This window comes from Colias eurytheme, chromosome 9 (assembly GCF_061535395.1).
Source record: "Colias eurytheme isolate Ceu_HAF_F1 chromosome 9, ilColEury1 Martin Lab GWU primary, whole genome shotgun sequence".
Taxonomy (NCBI): domain Eukaryota; kingdom Metazoa; phylum Arthropoda; class Insecta; order Lepidoptera; family Pieridae; genus Colias; species Colias eurytheme.
The window spans coordinates 1266748-1284383 of NC_142988.1; the positions used below are offsets into that span (position 1 = coordinate 1266748).

Genomic DNA, 17636 nt, shown 5'->3' on the forward strand with positions numbered 1-17636 from the left:
AAATGACCGGTATCCTAACATCATACCACATCCAAATTCCAATAACGTCATATCGACGTTGCAGCTGTCGCCTGTCGGAATCCCATTGACATCGAAGTTTCAACTTTCAAATTCAAATTTCAAACTTCAAAGTCCATTTGGCATAGTGTGTAGTATTAGTTGTTATAAGTAATTTAAAATTATTAATTTAACATTCGTGATATTAAAAACTTAGTAAGTGTTAGTGATAACTTTTGTTATTTATTTTTACATTGGGAAGTTAAAAATGTAAGTATTTTCCTTATTTGCTACTCATTACTGAGATATTAATTTGTACGACAGGATAAATATAATAATTAACCTGTTGACTATATTCATGATCAGCAATATAATATTATTATGTTACCTGATCCTTGTAATAGATCAGCGAATTATTCAAACTTAGAATTTTATTCAGAATCTAATGTACTGCATCATGTTTTTAAGTGAGGTAAGCTTCAGTATTATTATATTACAGCATTAAGTACTTAATTCCCTCGCTATCTCCCTCTAGGCTATCAATGATAGACTGATTAAAGACTGCTAATATTTTAAAGACTGTAACATTTTTGTTTCATTGAAGTCTGTTACACAATATTATGTCTTGCTACCAATGATGAAATTTTAATCCTTGTTGTGTTATATATCCATAATAATATTGTAAATGGGAAAGTTTATCTGTCCGTAGCTTATGCTTTCAAAACAGCACTAATTTGTATTATAATGATAATATTGTTTAACTTCATGTCTATTCTATAATGTAATCCAAAAAATATTAATGTGAATGACCTCTAAGTGTCATTTGAACAGACCTGGGGCTGTATTATGAACTCTAATTTCCAGACAGTTTATGTACGGTACCAAACTTTGTGTAATATCTTTTAAAGTTCAGTGAGGAAGAACTAATCATAGGTAGACTCAGAAAACTGCACAGGGGCCATATTATGACCTCTTATACCCAGTCAGTTTATGCAGTTAATTGAACTGACTGGCAAATTCATATTATGATTGCAATAACCAGCCATGGTTAATTATGGTATTATATGAATTTGCCAGTCATTTCAATACTTCAATTCACGGCGTAAACTGTCTGGGAATAAGAGGTCATAATACAGCCCCTGTGCAGTTTTCTGAGTCTACATAGGATCTGGTTTTCTTCACTGAACTTGAAAAGACATTACACAAAGTAATAATGCTCAAATGCTGCTGAATAAACAAGTCTGTGTTTGATATTTGTTTATTACAATGTATATTAATTATAAAACTATTATAATGTGTCTTTTATTGAAGTTCATAAATTATATCAGCACCTGTGCACACACTTGTCTGCTCTTATTGTTTAAGTAAATATGAATCAACTCATGAATGTATTGTTACCAATCCTTGATAAGTAACTTAGAATTAAATCTTTTCATTTAATATGAGTCAAAATTGAGTCTAAAGGAGTAATTAACAAGCATACAGGTAAAGCTGATAAAATAGTGTTAAAAAGAACAAATTTTATTGATATAATCTGTAAGGTTATTATTTAAAATATTTGATAACTGGCAATTTGTGATAACATCAGATAAAGGTTAGCTTAGTACTCTATTTTTTATAATAGTCTGGGCAGCTTTGGTTATCAGCCTTGAACTGTATTATTTAATTAATATTAAATCAATGTTGTTGAATATTAATATTTAATGTTTCATACAATATTCTATGCATTTTTTTTATTTTTTTTTATGTATAAGTCGGCAAACGAGCTTGCGCGTCACCGAACAGAAAGCTGAGATGATTGGCTAAAAATTATATGCATTTCTAGTAGAACATTATATTAATTATTGTATTACTTATCTTTATATAGGTATATTAAGGTAAAAATTGAGGATGTAGTTAAAAAAGAGCGTGTGAGCCGAACACACGTATCAGAAGTGAAACTTCTTTGGCATAATTAGAATATACCTAAATCGTCGTCTTATTCCATGACGCGATATGATGGTATTGCCATCTAAATGGCAACAGTTCATAATTTGTAATCCAATCTGTATTTTTTTATAATGGGTCAAACAATATAACTCGCCCATTTCCAGAAGTAAGAAAAAATAACTTCAAGGTTTTAGCAAGCAGCAAAATTGCAAAACGCAGACTCTATTTTTTTTTTTCGTTTAATTTGACCAAGAATGCGAGTCACTAGTACAGACAAACTAATAGAAATACTGACGTACTTTAAAATTTTAAAGAAAATAAAAAATCGATCATAGTTAATAGCGGGAACCGCGTTATTCGAATTTCAAACCCACGTTTTTCGACTGACCGTGGCGATCAACTATCAAGTGGCGACATAACAGACGTTAGGATTCCAGACTGTAGGATATTAAAAAATCATTTATTGCTATATACAGGCTGTCCCACTATTGGTATACTAAGCGCGAAGGGCCTTGTAGTTTTGCATACACTGATCACGTAAAAAATACTGAAACAACAAAATTACGACAAAAATTTTTTGCTAAATTTTTCTTGAAAATCCATGTTTTCTTCTCTAGCTTCATGCAGCCGGTTGTATACCGCTTCTCTAATGTGAGCATTTTGTCTATGAAAACATAATCTTAAACAATAGCTCACGTGCTGGTGGCAAAGTTGGGTGGGTTGCTTGTTATGGGTGTACACATAGAGTTTTAAGAATTCATCTATTTGAAAAAAAATGCGTCTGGAATTTTATAAGTATTTTTTACCTACTCAGGTCTCAGCGTATGCAAAATTATAACCTCCATTGAGCTTAGTATACCAACAGTGGGACACCCTGTATATATAAAATATAAATAGGTTTGTAAATAATTATCAAAGTTTGCTTATATCTTATCACTATTTTATCTATTACCTACTAAAAAGTATGAAGTAATGAGATACGAGTAATTTAATATGATAAGAAGTGGTTACGTAATCTCACTCTTATAAGTATTTTTTTTAAAGTAATAATAGATAACAACTGTGTCAATAAATTAGATTGTATTTACTATTTTCGTTTTTGCTGCATTGTATGCATATCGCATTGAATTGACGTAACTAGGTACTTACCTACATATTTTTATTAATGTTATGTAATTTTTAATATCATAGACATGACCTCCATTTCCGAACCGCTGAATTGATTTCTATAAATTTTGATTAAAAGATAGATAAAAGCTTGGAGTAGGAAAATTTTTTTATCGAAATGAGAAACGTCCTTTGCGTCAAATGACAAATCTCATCGAATTTCTTAGAGGTTAATTTTATAGAAATTAAATAAATAAAAAACAAAAGAAGAACACGATGTGAAAGCAGGCGAAACCACGCGGCGCAACTCAACTTTCTGCATAATTCGTTCAATGTTTTCAGGGATTTATACGTAGTACGCTGAAGGCGCGGCGGGACACCCTGCATATAAAATTCTAAACAATCGTATTTATATGCTCAATGCTCATACCAATGAAAGGGTGCGTCAAGTCTCATCTTTCGTTGCGCGTACTGTCGTACCTATTCACTAACTTCCTGTTTTAGTCCTTGATATACTCCTCATAATGAGGTTTAATAGAAGATAAATACAAAACAACAACGTCATCTCGTATGTAATAATAACAAATCACAGTGGGTGTGTTTGTGACGCACTCGGGTCAATTTGTATCAATTTGCTTCAATGAATAAGGAAGAGATTGTATATTACGGTTACCTCGATGTTAAGTGGTGTTTTTGATCTGCTAGAGAGAAGGCCAATTTTGAAGACTAACTTTTACTTCCGCGTTTTGTCTGGTAGCGCTTTTCTAATTATATCATAAAGGTCAATAAGGTGTTTTAAATATGTACTTGATTTTAACGTGACAGCACCGATTGTCTTTACATTAGATCTCGTTCCTGTGGGATTTGCGAGAAAAAAGTAGCCCATGTCTTATTCTGGGTCTTCAGTTCCCTACATACCAAATTTCATTGTAATCGGTTCAGCAGTAATAAAAAACATCCATCCATTCTTCCATCCATCCATCCATCGATCCTCATCCATACATCCATTCTCACAAACTTTCGCATTTATAAAATTAGTCAAATTTTTATGCACGTTAAACCCACATATTTAATTCAAACTCAAACTCAAAATGAAGTGAATGGTGGTTAGTTTAAATCTTATTGAAGCATGTTTTTCTTATTTATTATTTCCTATTGTTCTAGAAATCAAGATGGAGGCGCTATCAAATGCACTGCAACCCTACAAGTCGATCGTGGGCACGGTGGCCGCGGTCGTGACGATCGGACAAATGTTCTCCGGTTCGTTCCTATGCTATGACATATACAAACAGAAGAACACCAAGGGTATCGGTATCATGCCCTTCGCTGGTGGTTTGATTATGTAAGTAACTATGCATATTGGATGACTTAGGGAGCGTCCATAAATTAGGTGAGGTGCTTTTTTTCAAATTTTAGAAAATTTTAAGCACGTACAAATTGGATTAAATGGACCAAAAGAGTATAGGTAATGTGTTTTGTATCAATCAGAAAAAAATATTGCGTGATATTTGCCGAGACCCCCCCTTTCCCCAACCTTAGGGCTCCCACACATAAACACGATACGACGTCGCGTCGTACAACGATGCGGCGTCGTTTCACGCGCGAGTGGTCTTCGCACCGAAGACGCTCAACTTGATGCTGCTCAGGACGATTCGTCCTCTGCAGCAGGTTGCTGGCGCCGCCCGCTAATACGGGCGGGTTACTGGGAGGACGAATCGCCCTGTATCGTTTCACGATAAGGGCTCCCACACATAAACACGATACGACGCCGCATCGTTGTACGACGCGACGTTGTATCGTGTTTATGTGTGGGAGCCCTAAGGTTAGATGAGGTTTGACGTAATTTGTGGTCGCCCCCTAATATACTATGACTTTTGAATCTGCGTTATCATCATTTCATCAACGCAATCGCTACTCATACACTTCAAAAGAGTTGTGCTGGCAAGAATGGATTTTTTTATGCGTCATGGAATAACTCGATCATTCCTGAATCGATCTGGAAAATTCAGTAGAAGAATGTGTCATGGCAAAGCCAGTGCTACTTGAATTACTTCTTAGTTACATACATTACTAGAGATGGTTAGATAAATAGTTAAGTCAAAATATATCATCTTATATATCTTCCGTTAAAACTGCTTAACTACAACATTAAAATTATCTTCGTAGTATGCGTGTTTTCTATACTAATATTATAAAGAGGAAAAGTTTGTAAGTATGTATGTAAGTATGTATGTATGTATGTATGGTTTTCACGCAAAAACTACTGGACCGATTTCAAAAATTCTTTCACCATTAGAAAGCTGCATCTTTACTGAGCAACATAGGCTATATTGCATTTTCAAAAAAATTAGAGATCCTTACCAAAAATGCAATAATGTAACCCAAGGTGTAAAAAAATCCTCAATAAAACTTCTGTCATCGCGTGCGCTGCGGAATCTATTGAAGATAGAACAAAAAAATGTTCTACAGTATTATAGAATGGATCAATATCTACAAGAAAGTCCGCGATACCATATGTCCATCTTCAGTAGTTATGTTACTACAACAACTTTTTTACGTTTTCAAAGTAAATAGAAGTGCCGACAGTAATCAAACCATGTTATCCATACACATATATTAATCCTTATCCCATTAAATGATGTTTTATTATAGACTGTTTCAATACCAGCAAAATACTTTTTAAATGAAAAGAATTGGATATTCCATTCAAAAGATATAACGAATTTAAAAGTGTCAATCTACAGAAAATAGTAGGTATACTGTTCGAGCAGGCCGTAGTGCGGGGGTCACGGAGGAATTCTACCAATATGCGTCTTGACGGAACACAGTGGGGTTTTGGTCGGTAGGAATCCGACATAACCCACGGCCCCTCCCCTGGAGGCCGTGGGTATCTATGAAAGATTTCCCCACTAAAACAAAAAAAAAGGCCGTAGTGCGGGACGGGGTAAAGGTGATTTTCATGTGATTAAAAATTAAACCTATAGTCCGACCTATAGTAGACTTTTCACTGTAAAGATATCGCAATCTATGCGGGTGAAACCGCAGGGCATTGCTAGTATTTTATATAAGAAAAAGAAAAATAGGTAATTATTAGGTAGGTATGTCCAATGTCTAGGTATGTTGTGAACCAAATCGATTTGCTTCAGATGAGAGGTTTGGATGTTTTCAATAAAAAGGAACTGAAGCATGTTAAATTATTTCGTGGAAAAGTGAAGACATATTTTTTTTATTTTGCAAAAATAGATACAAATATGCGAAATATTTTAAGTGTAAAGACTAAAATAGATATATGTATAGTGCAAGAGACAATTAACGTTCCTAACGTATCCGTCAATATTTCAAGGTTTTTGTGTGTAATTTTAAGCGCAAATGTAATTGAGATGAATCGTTTACTCTTTGCGCGTTTTATGTTCACAATTATTAGTAACGATTTGCCCAAAGAGATAATATGGCAAATATACAAATAACATTTAAATTCTCATAGCTACACTAGAATGAGAATTTAACTGTTATTTGTATATGTTTTGACCGCCTCCTTGGTACAGTGGTTGACCCGTGAGCGTAGAACCGAGGGGTCCTGGGTTCGATTCCCGGTGGAGACGAAGAAAAAAAAATGTCTCGGTCTGGCAAGACACAGAAGGCTGATCACCTACTTGTCCCTAAAGAAAATCGATCAGTGAAACAGATGTATGAATAATGCATCTGCCCCTTACCCCACTAGGGGACACGGGACTTCACTTGTATATGTAAGAAACTTTTTATAAATAGAATTAAATAGTTCGAAAAGATCCCACAACAATTACAGTATATTATTACTCCCTATTCTCCTATAAGCAAATTCATCTCAGATCAAAACGCAATTTTCCATACGTTATTCAAACTCGACCCCTTACAACACCCACCATTCCAAAGAATATAACAACAAGACATCATATCTTAATTTCTCCTTACAGGAGCGTACTCAACTTGAAATACGGTTTCATACTGCGCGACGACACGATGATCCAAGTGAACTTCTTCGGTCTAGCCCTTAACATCATCTACCTGATGATATTCTTCAACTATTCGACCCAGAAGGGCCAAGTTTGGTTCCAAATTGGGTTATCTGGTGTGATCTCTGCAGTGTTGGTGGCATACGCGGAGTATGAAGACCCGAATCTTGTGGCTAATCGCTTTGGAGCGATTATAACTGCGTTCATGTTCTATCTGATCTCGTCGCCTTTGCTTGGTTTGGTGAGTATTTTATTAATTTTGTCAAATTATTGGAACTTTTCTCGTGTTATAAATAACTAGCATTCCACCCCGGCTTCGCCCGTGGTACATAACGTAAAAGTAGATCGAAACATCAGTATAAATGGCTGCATTTATAGTTAGTTATTTCACCAAATCTTTCATATCAGCACACACTTTTCAGCCAAAGTGGTTCAGTAGTTTTTAGGAAAAAATAATAAACATATTTTACACTAGCTGCACACCGCGGTTTCACCCGCGTGGCTCCGCTTCTGTTGGTCTTAGCGTGATTATATTATATAGCCTTATAGCCTTCCTCGATAAATGGGCTATCTAACACCGAAATAATTTTTCAAATCAGACCAGTAGTTCCTGAGATTAGCGCGTTCAAACAAACAAACTCTTCAGCTTTATAATATTAGTATAGATATACAAACCCCTTTCATGGGCAAGCCACTTAAATTTCGTCTAAATAGAACAAGATAATATGTGAGCTAATCACATTATCTTGTTCTATCTATTTATACTATCATCACTTGGCTTATCTAGATATAATCAGACGTTTTTCAGTGAAACAGTATTATCCTTATATAATTACAAAATTTCCGGTAATTTGTAAGGATTAGTTTATAAATATCAAAAATGTGGTTGTATTATTTTTTGATCAAATCATATTTATTTAAAATGGAATATTTCTGCTTAACGGTAGCATATGTAAAAGATAGTGTTCTAAGATAAGATTATTTAAAATATATAGAAAGATAAGCATAAATATTTATAAAAACACCTGGTCTCGCTATCGTCCAAGCAGTTTTCGATTTGTAAATAATTAAAATATGCTTAGCCGTTTCTGCATGATTGATAAAAAACATTAAATACAGATTCTTACTATAAGAATTTATTTGGTAATAATATAGAATTTCATTTGAAAACAAACGGCAATCACTCAAATACAGCAGAATTTGCAGTATACAGTATACAGAAAAAAAATATACTTAAGAATTTATTGTTTTTATTAATACGTCATTGTGATATACGTATTTACAACTAGCGGTCCGCCCCGGCTTCGCCCGTGGTACATATTTACGTTTTCTCTACATAAGAACCATCCTCGTACTTCAAGGAATATAATAAAAAAAGAATTATCGAAATCGGTTCAGCCGTTCTCGAGTTATGCGCTTACCAACACATTTTGCGATTCATTTTTATATATAAAAGACTCTATTTTATTATACTTAGAACTATTTAATAAAAATGCTGTTCAATGCTGACTAGGCTTTTTTACGCAATGTCATATTATCATTTCGTAATATTTTGCAATGTTATCAACATTAATCTTGGATATTAATATATTTCATAGCGTACAGTTCTATATGACTAAACTGAATTAACCTTAGGAATTAACATATAACAGTGAACACAAAATATACTTAAATTGAGACTTAGCAGAATATAATATGCATTTTCTAATACAAAACCTAATTATAATTTTGGAATTATTGACAATTATTAAGGTTATCAGAATTACATGTGCACAGAAATTCGGAGATTTCATGCATATACATTTACTTTGATAGTTTAATTAGGTATATTACGTTAGTATAAATTTAGTAGGTATTTATTATGAACATATTTAGTATTCTATCCATATGCATTAAATATAATATTAAACGTTCTTTGAATACTAACTGCGTCTCACAGGGCGTTTGATTAAAAGTAGCTCGCTCAACATACGAGACAGAATAACTACAATGATTATTATAAATTCTAATAGGTACAATGTACATATTAGGTTTAAAATAATTTAGCGTCGAAAAAAATTCAATTTTTATCATTTATCATTAAAGAAATTTCAGATAAAAGTCACTTTAAAAAGTTCCCAAAAATGGAGACTTGGCAATTCGAGTCGTCTTTTTAGAAAAAAAAATGTGTGCGTGTACTAGTGTACACACGTAAAAAGTGAAACTTCTTTATGACCTTATTTTACAAAAAATAATTTTTATATGCAACTTTACAGAAATACGTCAATCACGCGTGGTAGGGATAAGAAAAAGATGGCGCGTTACGGAAAAATGTCACGCGTAACGAAAAAATGTTACACTAAAATTTTTTCCAGCCCCGATAAAGAAGTTTTACTTACATAATAATATTTTTTTTCAGAAAACAATAATCAAGAACAAGAGCACAGCTGGTATGCCGTTCCCCATCATCTTCTCAGGCTCGATCGTGACTTTCATGTGGCTGCTGTATGGCATCATCTTAAATAACTCCATTTTGGTGGTAAGTGGTTTTTTTTATAACGTGACTAGAGGTCCGCCCCGGCTTCGCCCGTGGTACATATTTCGCAATAAAAGGTAGCCTATGTCCTTTCTCGGGTATCAAAATATCTCCATACCAAATTTCATGCAAATTGGTTCAGTAGTTTAGGCGTGATTGAGTAACAGACAGACAGACAGAGTTACTTTCGCATTTATAATATTAGTATGGATTGTTCTGTGGTTGGCGATATCTAAAGAGAAGGGAAGTAGGTTCAATTCTGTGGGGATATATTGCGGAAATAATAGGGTTAACTCGTTTTGTTAGATAGTTTTATTGTTAAATATCCCTAGATTGCCTCACAAATGAAAACTACTTTCATAATTTGTACAGCAGTTTGAAAAAAACATTATATACCTAGCAAAAAAATTGACTAATTAATTGACTATTTAAGTTCGTTTGTATGTCTGTCTGGAAAATTTCTACAGGATTTATAATTATATAGAACATCATGCTTCTACCCATAGGAGTAGAGCAGTAGTATCAGTAGGGAGTATAGTTCGGTTCAAACTTAATGGCGGCTCGGAACATCGTACGATCCGATGCGCAGAAAAAAGACGGGTTGCACTCCGGGAGTGCCGGCAGAAGTGAAAACTTGATTATTAACGTTGAGCATTTTTGATATTTTGGAATGGTATCCGTCTTACGCTTTTTCGGTCAGGTCACGTGTCCTGACGCGAGTTTAACATTTTATACCCATTACATAAAAAGTGCTCAACGCCGCTAAAGAAGTTTTCACTTCAACAATTTTAGGTATTAGCGGGACGTTAAGGACTTGTGTGCAACCGCACTCGCAGTTGCACCTAATTTCCGAACAGCCATTAAGTTTGAATCGAACTATACTACTACCGATACTACCCGCAATGAAAAATGTTGCAAAGGCGGGAAAACATCCTAACGCGAGGGAAATCACGAGGCACAGCACAGCTTTCTTATATAAACAAATATCTTGAAGACTAAAAATACCTAATCTTTGTTACCATGATACCAAGTTTTTTGTCACACACTGTAGTATTTATTTATTAATTGTCTATTTTTTTTTTTTTCAGCTTCAAAACTCCGTGGCATTCGCTCTCTGTGCCGCCCAGTTATCATTATTCGTTATTTACCCTTCAAAGCCGAAAGGAGAGAAGAAAAAAGCGAAAAAGACAAATTAATGTACAAAGTTTATTAAGAATAATTTTATTATAATATATTTTATGTATGAAGACTTCGCGAAAGCTAAGCCAAAGGACATATATTATTTTTATTAGAACTCTTTTTGACAACCTTTTTGCTTAGCTTTCGCGATTTGAAAATAGCATTTTTATGCCCATATACGGGTTTTGTATTAAATATAAATAACATATTAGGTTCAGTGATTAATTGCAAACAGTTCCTATGTTTTATTTTGTCAATAGCTTTTTGATATAATATTGTGTACAAAGATTTTTTTTAAATATTACTTAAGTTTTATTATCTATGTGAAGAGATTAAAACCTGCCATTCATGAATTTACGATTCGTATTGCAATTTTTAGACATTTGTGAAAATGTCAAATGAAAAAAATGTCCATTGAAAATCAATGTCATTTGTCAATTGACGTCTAATTAAAAATATGATGAAATATTAATTACATATTTGTATGACGATAATAATAAATTCAATTTGCTAGCAATGTGTATTATTATAACTAAATTATGTATATTTAAAAAATGGTGCTGGCAATGTTAAAAATCATCAAAAATTCGAATATAACTCGAAAATTTTGAAAATAGAATTTCGAATACGATTCGATAAAATGTCCATACAGCACAACACTAGATAGTAATAATAACACTAGATAGTAGTATAAGTGTACATTCCTGTTTTAATATTTCTTTTTGGTGAGATTTTGTATAAGTACTCAATTAATCTGTACTATGATTTATGAATTGTATAGACATTGAAATTACAAAAGAACATTACTGTGTTATTAAAGATTAACCTAAAAATTTACGCCTTTTATTTAGCACCAACTAATTAAGTATAGTACGATTCAAACATAATGGCGGCTCGGAACATCGTACGATCCGATGCGCAGAAAACAATTTTAGGTATTAGCGGGACGTTAAGGGACCCGTGTGCACCCGTACTCGCACCTGCAGCTAACTTCCGAGCCGCCATTAAGTTTTTATTTACACGAACAAAGAGTCAATATTACAATAAAATTACAAAATAAATTTATCTTCTAAATATTGTAATTTCGATCATCAGGTGCACATATTTCTATTTGCTAAACACAATTATTATTCTTTCAAAAAAGAACACAACAAAATTTTAAGAGCTCAGATTTTGCTCAGAAAGACGTCGATAGATTTACCGAATTTATAAACTTCAAAAATTATTTACTTAATTATCAATAACAAAATAAGCATGCATTAATAATGTTTTATATTAATATAGTTTTAATCTATACTAATATAGCAGACTAATAATAATATACTACGTATACAACTTACAACTTAATATTATAAAGAGGAAAGGTTTGTAATTATGTATGTATGTATGTATGTATGGTTTTCACGCATAAACTACTGGACCGATTTCAAAAATTCTTTCACCATTAGAAAGCTGCATCTTCACTGAGCAACATAGGCTAGGTTTTATCCCGGAAATCCCACGGGAATGGGAACTATGCGGGTATTTCTTTGAAAACGCGGGCGAGGCCGCAGGCGGAAAGCTAGTGTAATACATAGTTATAATGTGATAAAACATGAACACAGTTGTATATGCATTTAAAATAGCAACTGGAATTTGTTATCTTTTTGATATAAGTAATTAATATGTAAATTAACAAATTTGTAAACCTGTAAACGATAACAGTGAAGTACTCTGTACTTATAAGAATTTTGAGTTCCCGCCATAAACTGGGCATCACTAATTTTTCTTTATACCTACGATACAATCCACAATATATAAAAATATAATATTTTTGTGCACTGTTTACAGTTAGCCTTTTGTTTTTTGCAAGTAAGTATTCTTTGTACTTATTTAGCATGTACATTTTTATATTTGGATATTTCTCAAGTCTGAAGAGGATTCATAGAATTAACTTAACTAATAAAATATTAAATACCTAGATATGGATCAATTAAAAAAATCATTTTGTTCACTCACATTACTTAGTTATTAGGGGATTTGTTTTCCTAAAAAGGATGGGTCAAATAGCGCATAGGTATTCCACTAACTACAAAAAAAATTATGATATCAGTTTTTAGTTTTTAGCACTGATGATGTAATAGACCTTGGACGGAGTCATTATATTGCCAGAACTAAGGCAACATAGTACGATATTGTAATACTGTGATAGTACTGTATTGAGAATAAAAATAAAACTGGATGTGTAGATACATATATATAGTGATATTATGTTAGTTATATACCTACTATACGAAGTTAAACAGTGTTTTTATTGCAATTAAACAAAAATTATTGTTGAAATGTGTAGTGCAAGACGAAAAAGGAAATTCTTATATTATTTTCACAAAAAATAATCGGTAAATGTTTCAATAATAATCCGTTTATAGATAGGTACCGTACCTATGTGAATATGACTTACCGTGGCTTAACTTAGTGAGATTATGAGATAGGTAAAAAAAATGTCTAGCCAGAAAATTATCGAGTGTGTAGGTACCTATAGTAATCAAATAAAAACAAAAAACCTTAGACAGCTACATATTATTTACATTTATTTACATTATTTATTTACATTTACCGGTACCTGCTACCAAGTACCTACCTTCTGTAACTATGACTAGGTACATAATATAAGATCTTTAACTGATAATAATTAATTAATTGATGAAGAGTTCATCACTACAAAGATTTTTTATTCTCGAAATTGCTAAACCGATAATTGTTTTTTTAAGACTGAAGAAAAGCGGAATGATCAAATATCAAATTATAAGTTCAAACATAAAAGGAGAAATTAAAAAAAAACGTAGAAACAAAATTTTTTTTCAAAAAACATGGGTTTTTCCTTAGAGCGAAAGGCCTAAGCGAAACCACAAGCGAAACACCATGAAAATAACACGAGGTCTACAGTTTAATATTGTGTAAACTGTAATGTGATTCACATAATATTTATTATCAACATACATTTGATAGAAGATAAAATTTGTGTCGGAGGCTAAGATTATGCAGGATGAGTCATTATTGGATACCAATAACTATTTGATTTCATTCGAATCCCTAGGATAAAAACGGCTATACGTGTTTTGCAAAAACTATTAGTTACTTACTTATTAAAAAAATAGTGTCAATTTTTAAATTTGTCCAGGTTCGCCAAATTTCCCGCACAAAATGGAAGCCCTATCGAATCTTTTACAACCCTACAAGCATATTGTGGCTAAAATGGCAGAAACCGTGACAATGCTGCAAATGTTTTCTGGTGTATTTATGTGCTGGGATATCTACAAAAAGAAGAGTACTAAGGGAACTGATGTTATAGCGTTCCTCATTGGACTAGTAATGTGAGTACATTTTTCTACCAATTTATGAAGATAAAAGTTCGGCTTCTGTGAAATTTTCGTCTTCGAAGTCAAAATTATTTTGAATGTGGGATCTTTTGTTATTTTTACAATTCATTGTTAGGAAATAAGCCAATAGGAGTCTAATCATGGAATTGTTTAAATTAACGAACTCCACTTTTATATTAAAAATCATGATTCATTTTTGGGAATTAAAAAAATATATAATAATGACATAATAAGTATATATGTATTTGTATTAGTAAATCTACCTTAAATTTTTTATCCTGATTCGTCTAATACCTACGTTCTGTCAAAAAATGTAAAATAGGCTAACATGTATCGGTATGAACTTTTTTGATAACTGTAGTTTGGTCCCTAATTTTCTCATATTTTCCGTTTACAGGGGAGTTCTCCACTTGAACTATGGGTTGATTCTCAAAGACCCATCAATGGTGCAAGTAAATTTCTTCGGCTTACTGTTAAACATTGGATATCTTTCTGTATTCGTGAAGTATGAAAGGAACCCGGGTCCTATGTGGAAGAAAATTGGTATTGCTTGTGCTATAAGTGTTATTGTGATCACTTATTGCCAGCTTGAGAACCCTGAGCTGGTGGGCCACAGATTCGGCATATTCATGATGGTTTTCATGATGTTTATAATCGGACAATCGTTGTATGGTTTGGTGAGTATTTATGTGAAACTGAACGTAATCTTAAGCCTTGTATCCACTTGAGTATGCTCGGGCGAATGAGCCGCTCATTCGCCTGAACATGCTCATTCATTCATTTTGTTCCAAAATGAATGTTTTGGTCGAACGAACCTCAACATTGAAAATGCTGTGCTCAGGCTGCCCAGTATATGCTCGGCTCCGTCATGTCTTCACGTGTCCGTGTAATGCATGTGTATTAAAACTCCGGGAATTCGACGCGCTCGCCTCAAACACAAAAATAGGCTCGCCCTGAGCGTGCTCGGATTTGTTCGGGCCGAGCATGCTCAGGCGTCTCCACTTGAGCGGCTCGGCCAAATGAGCCGCACATTCACCTGAGCATGCTCAAGTGGATACAAGGCTCAACACTGCATTAGAACTTTGGCGCGATTCATTTAGCGTGTTTATTTGCAGTTATGAAATTTTCATTGGGGCGAAAAGACCGGCTACCCTAATATCTAGTAAAAAGTGGTTGTAGACCTTTAGATAAATAGAGGATTCTTGTGCTTATAATACTGCATTAAAGATATTATGAAAATTGCCTGTCTTCTGCGTGAGATGAAAACAAGATTAGATTTTTGTGTAATTTTTTTATCATAACTACTAACCAGCCTACTAACATAGACGGAAATCCCTATTAGATAAAATATTAAATTCATAGACAAAATTTATCTTATCTATTAACTGTTTAATAAAAGAGAGATGGTAGACTGATGATATTATTAATAATTTTATCAACAAAAAATGGCTTGTAACTCTAAAATCTAAAAAAAGTATATGTAGTTTTACTAACACTAGAATAAGTACTACTAACAATATATGGGCAATGCTGCCTGATAAAAAAAAATAAAAAAATAAATATAAAACTACGTTTTTGTGACTAGAGAGACACTGTAGTTGCGATTTTTTTTAACTTTGTCTTCACAAATTATTTTTAAACGATGCACAATCTTTTGAAGACAAATAATAAATTCAGAAATTGTTTCCATAAAAAGGTGAAATTCGCGTTCTCTAGGTTATGAAAGGTAATTTACAGTTAAAAGTTTACTGCCAAAAAGATGAGCAACTGTGCACAAGACCATATTTCCCTAGGACATAGACAAACCAATTTCTTTACGCTCATCTCTTTTCCAAGTTGCTGTTTGCGTGAAAAGCGTATGGGAATTGGGTACATCATCTATACTAATATTATCTGTGAATATTATAAAGCTGAAGAGTTTGTTTGTTTATTTATTTGTTTGAACGCGCTAATCTCGGGAACTACTGCCCCCCTATGCAAGTGGCTTTCTTGCATAGGGGGGCTGGTCTGATTTGAAAAATACGACTAACAGGAGTGGAGCCACGGGGGTGAAACGCGCGGAGCAGCTAGTAATAAATATATCCTAATATGAAAACTGAAAATGAAAACGTCCCGAATAGGCTGATGAGTAATTTTTTAAAAATTATTGATATAAAGTTTCCTATGTCAAATAAGTTAGGTACGTCTACAATGTAGGTACATATCTACTTATGTAGATACTTACGCAGATTGTAGGTATTATATAGATATTGAAGGTACATTTCTGAATAACCGTGCCAAATGTTGTCGATTTTCCAAGAAATAATATTATCATTTTAACTTCATTAATATTATCTCTGAACGTTGGCTAATTTATCTGATTGTTTTGATATAAACACTAATTCCTATTAATATATAATACATCATATACCTATGCTATGTTGCTAACCTAGGTACCTACTTCATATTACATTTATATTTTGTGTCCTTATAAACTTAATTCTATCTATATTTTTATGTTTCGAAGTAATTAAACACAACATATGAATTAAATCAACAACTGGTTAGAGATCCAATTAAAAAGTTTTGTTTTTCATCTAAAATAAATTCAATAAATTGACCCTTAAAAACTGTTGCAAAAAACTATCTATTCGTAGCGTGATCGTAACATCTCTCCTTAGTCCTGTAGGTGGTATTATAATGTGATGTAAACTAACTAAATAAAATAAATTTTTCCTAATTTATTTCGCAGAAAGATGTAATCAAGAACAAGTGCACGGAAGGCATGCCCTTCCCGATCATCCTGTCAGGTACGGTCGTTACCTTCTCCTGGTTGCTCCACGGCATCGCTATAAATAACCAGATGCTTGCTGTAAGTTTAACTGTTATTTTAAAACTAATACTAGATACTCATAAACTTTTTTATTCATGTAAAATTTTTTAAACTTCACTTTATCTATAAAAAATCGATCTAACTTAATTATCCTTCATCAATGTATTTGCTACATCGATTGTTTTATAAGCTACTAGCTTCCCTATCCCTAATTCATGTTTTTTTTATTTATCAAAAATTAAATAGGTATTATTTTCTTTGCAGATGCAAAACTTCCTCATCTGCTCTTTGTTCGCGTTCCAACTCTCATTCTTCTTTATATATCCTTCTACAAAAGAAGAGAGTAACGAGAGTAAAGACAAAAAAGCAGATTAAGCTACTTATACTAAGAATATTTTGTAAAAATAGTTTTATGTGTAAATTAGATTATTATATTTATTGAATAGGTTTAAGAATAAATTATTGAATCAATTTGTTTTTAATTATTATTAAAGGAAATTGATTTTTTAATTTATCTGCGCATGTGAATAACATTCTAAACGGTGTAAAGTAGGTAAATCAACGTGAGGAAACCGACATATCAAGATTCAAATGTTCGACGACATGTGACTTCCGCCAAATCGCACTTGGCCAAGGCCTGTACCCTGATAGGATGCCCCTGTCCCAGCAGTGGGAACACACACAAAAACAAACATTTATTTGTCTCTCTCAAAAGGGTTAAAATTTAAAAACTTTACAATGAATGA

At 33.0% G+C, this 17636-nt stretch overlaps 3 protein-coding genes across 3 annotated transcripts in view; 2 read left to right on the top strand and 1 right to left on the bottom strand.

The window, feature by feature from the left end:
- Nucleotides 1-17636, bottom strand: part of LOC149905558 (uncharacterized) — a 156805-nt gene that overhangs the window by 35331 nt on the left and 103838 nt on the right. The window lies entirely within an intron of this gene.
- LOC149905564 (sugar transporter SWEET1-like) lies at nt 143-11015 on the top strand. The gene is made up of 5 exons (XM_090105529.1): nt 143-267; nt 4198-4375; nt 6987-7266; nt 9424-9543; nt 10629-11015. Exons 2-5 carry the CDS (start codon nt 4206-4208, stop codon nt 10734-10736), a joined length of 678 nt encoding a protein of 225 aa, XP_089961655.1. The 5' UTR covers nt 143-267; nt 4198-4205; the 3' UTR covers nt 10737-11015.
- LOC149905565 (sugar transporter SWEET1-like) lies at nt 13864-17317 on the top strand. The gene is made up of 4 exons (XM_090105023.1): nt 13864-14072; nt 14476-14755; nt 16810-16929; nt 17155-17317. The coding sequence occupies exons 1-4, from the start codon at nt 13903-13905 to the stop codon at nt 17263-17265; spliced, it is 681 nt and encodes a 226-aa protein (XP_089961149.1). The 5' UTR covers nt 13864-13902; the 3' UTR covers nt 17266-17317.

Bases quoted from the DNA above. Each gene is read 5' to 3' on its own strand.
- LOC149905564 (XM_090105529.1), top strand. From the start codon at position 4,206: ATGGAGGCGCTATCAAATGCACTGCAACCCTACAAGTCGATCGTGGGC. The intron at 4,376-6,986 runs GTAAGTAACTAT...TTCTCCTTACAG, and splicing joins TTCGCTGGTGGTTTGATTAT to GAGCGTACTCAACTTGAAAT. The intron at 9,544-10,628 runs GTAAGTGGTTTT...TTTTTTTTTCAG, and splicing joins TAAATAACTCCATTTTGGTG to CTTCAAAACTCCGTGGCATT.
- LOC149905565 (XM_090105023.1), top strand. From the start codon at position 13,903: ATGGAAGCCCTATCGAATCTTTTACAACCCTACAAGCATATTGTGGCT. The intron at 14,756-16,809 runs GTGAGTATTTAT...TTTATTTCGCAG, and splicing joins GACAATCGTTGTATGGTTTG to AAAGATGTAATCAAGAACAA. The intron at 16,930-17,154 runs GTAAGTTTAACT...TTTTCTTTGCAG, and splicing joins TAAATAACCAGATGCTTGCT to ATGCAAAACTTCCTCATCTG.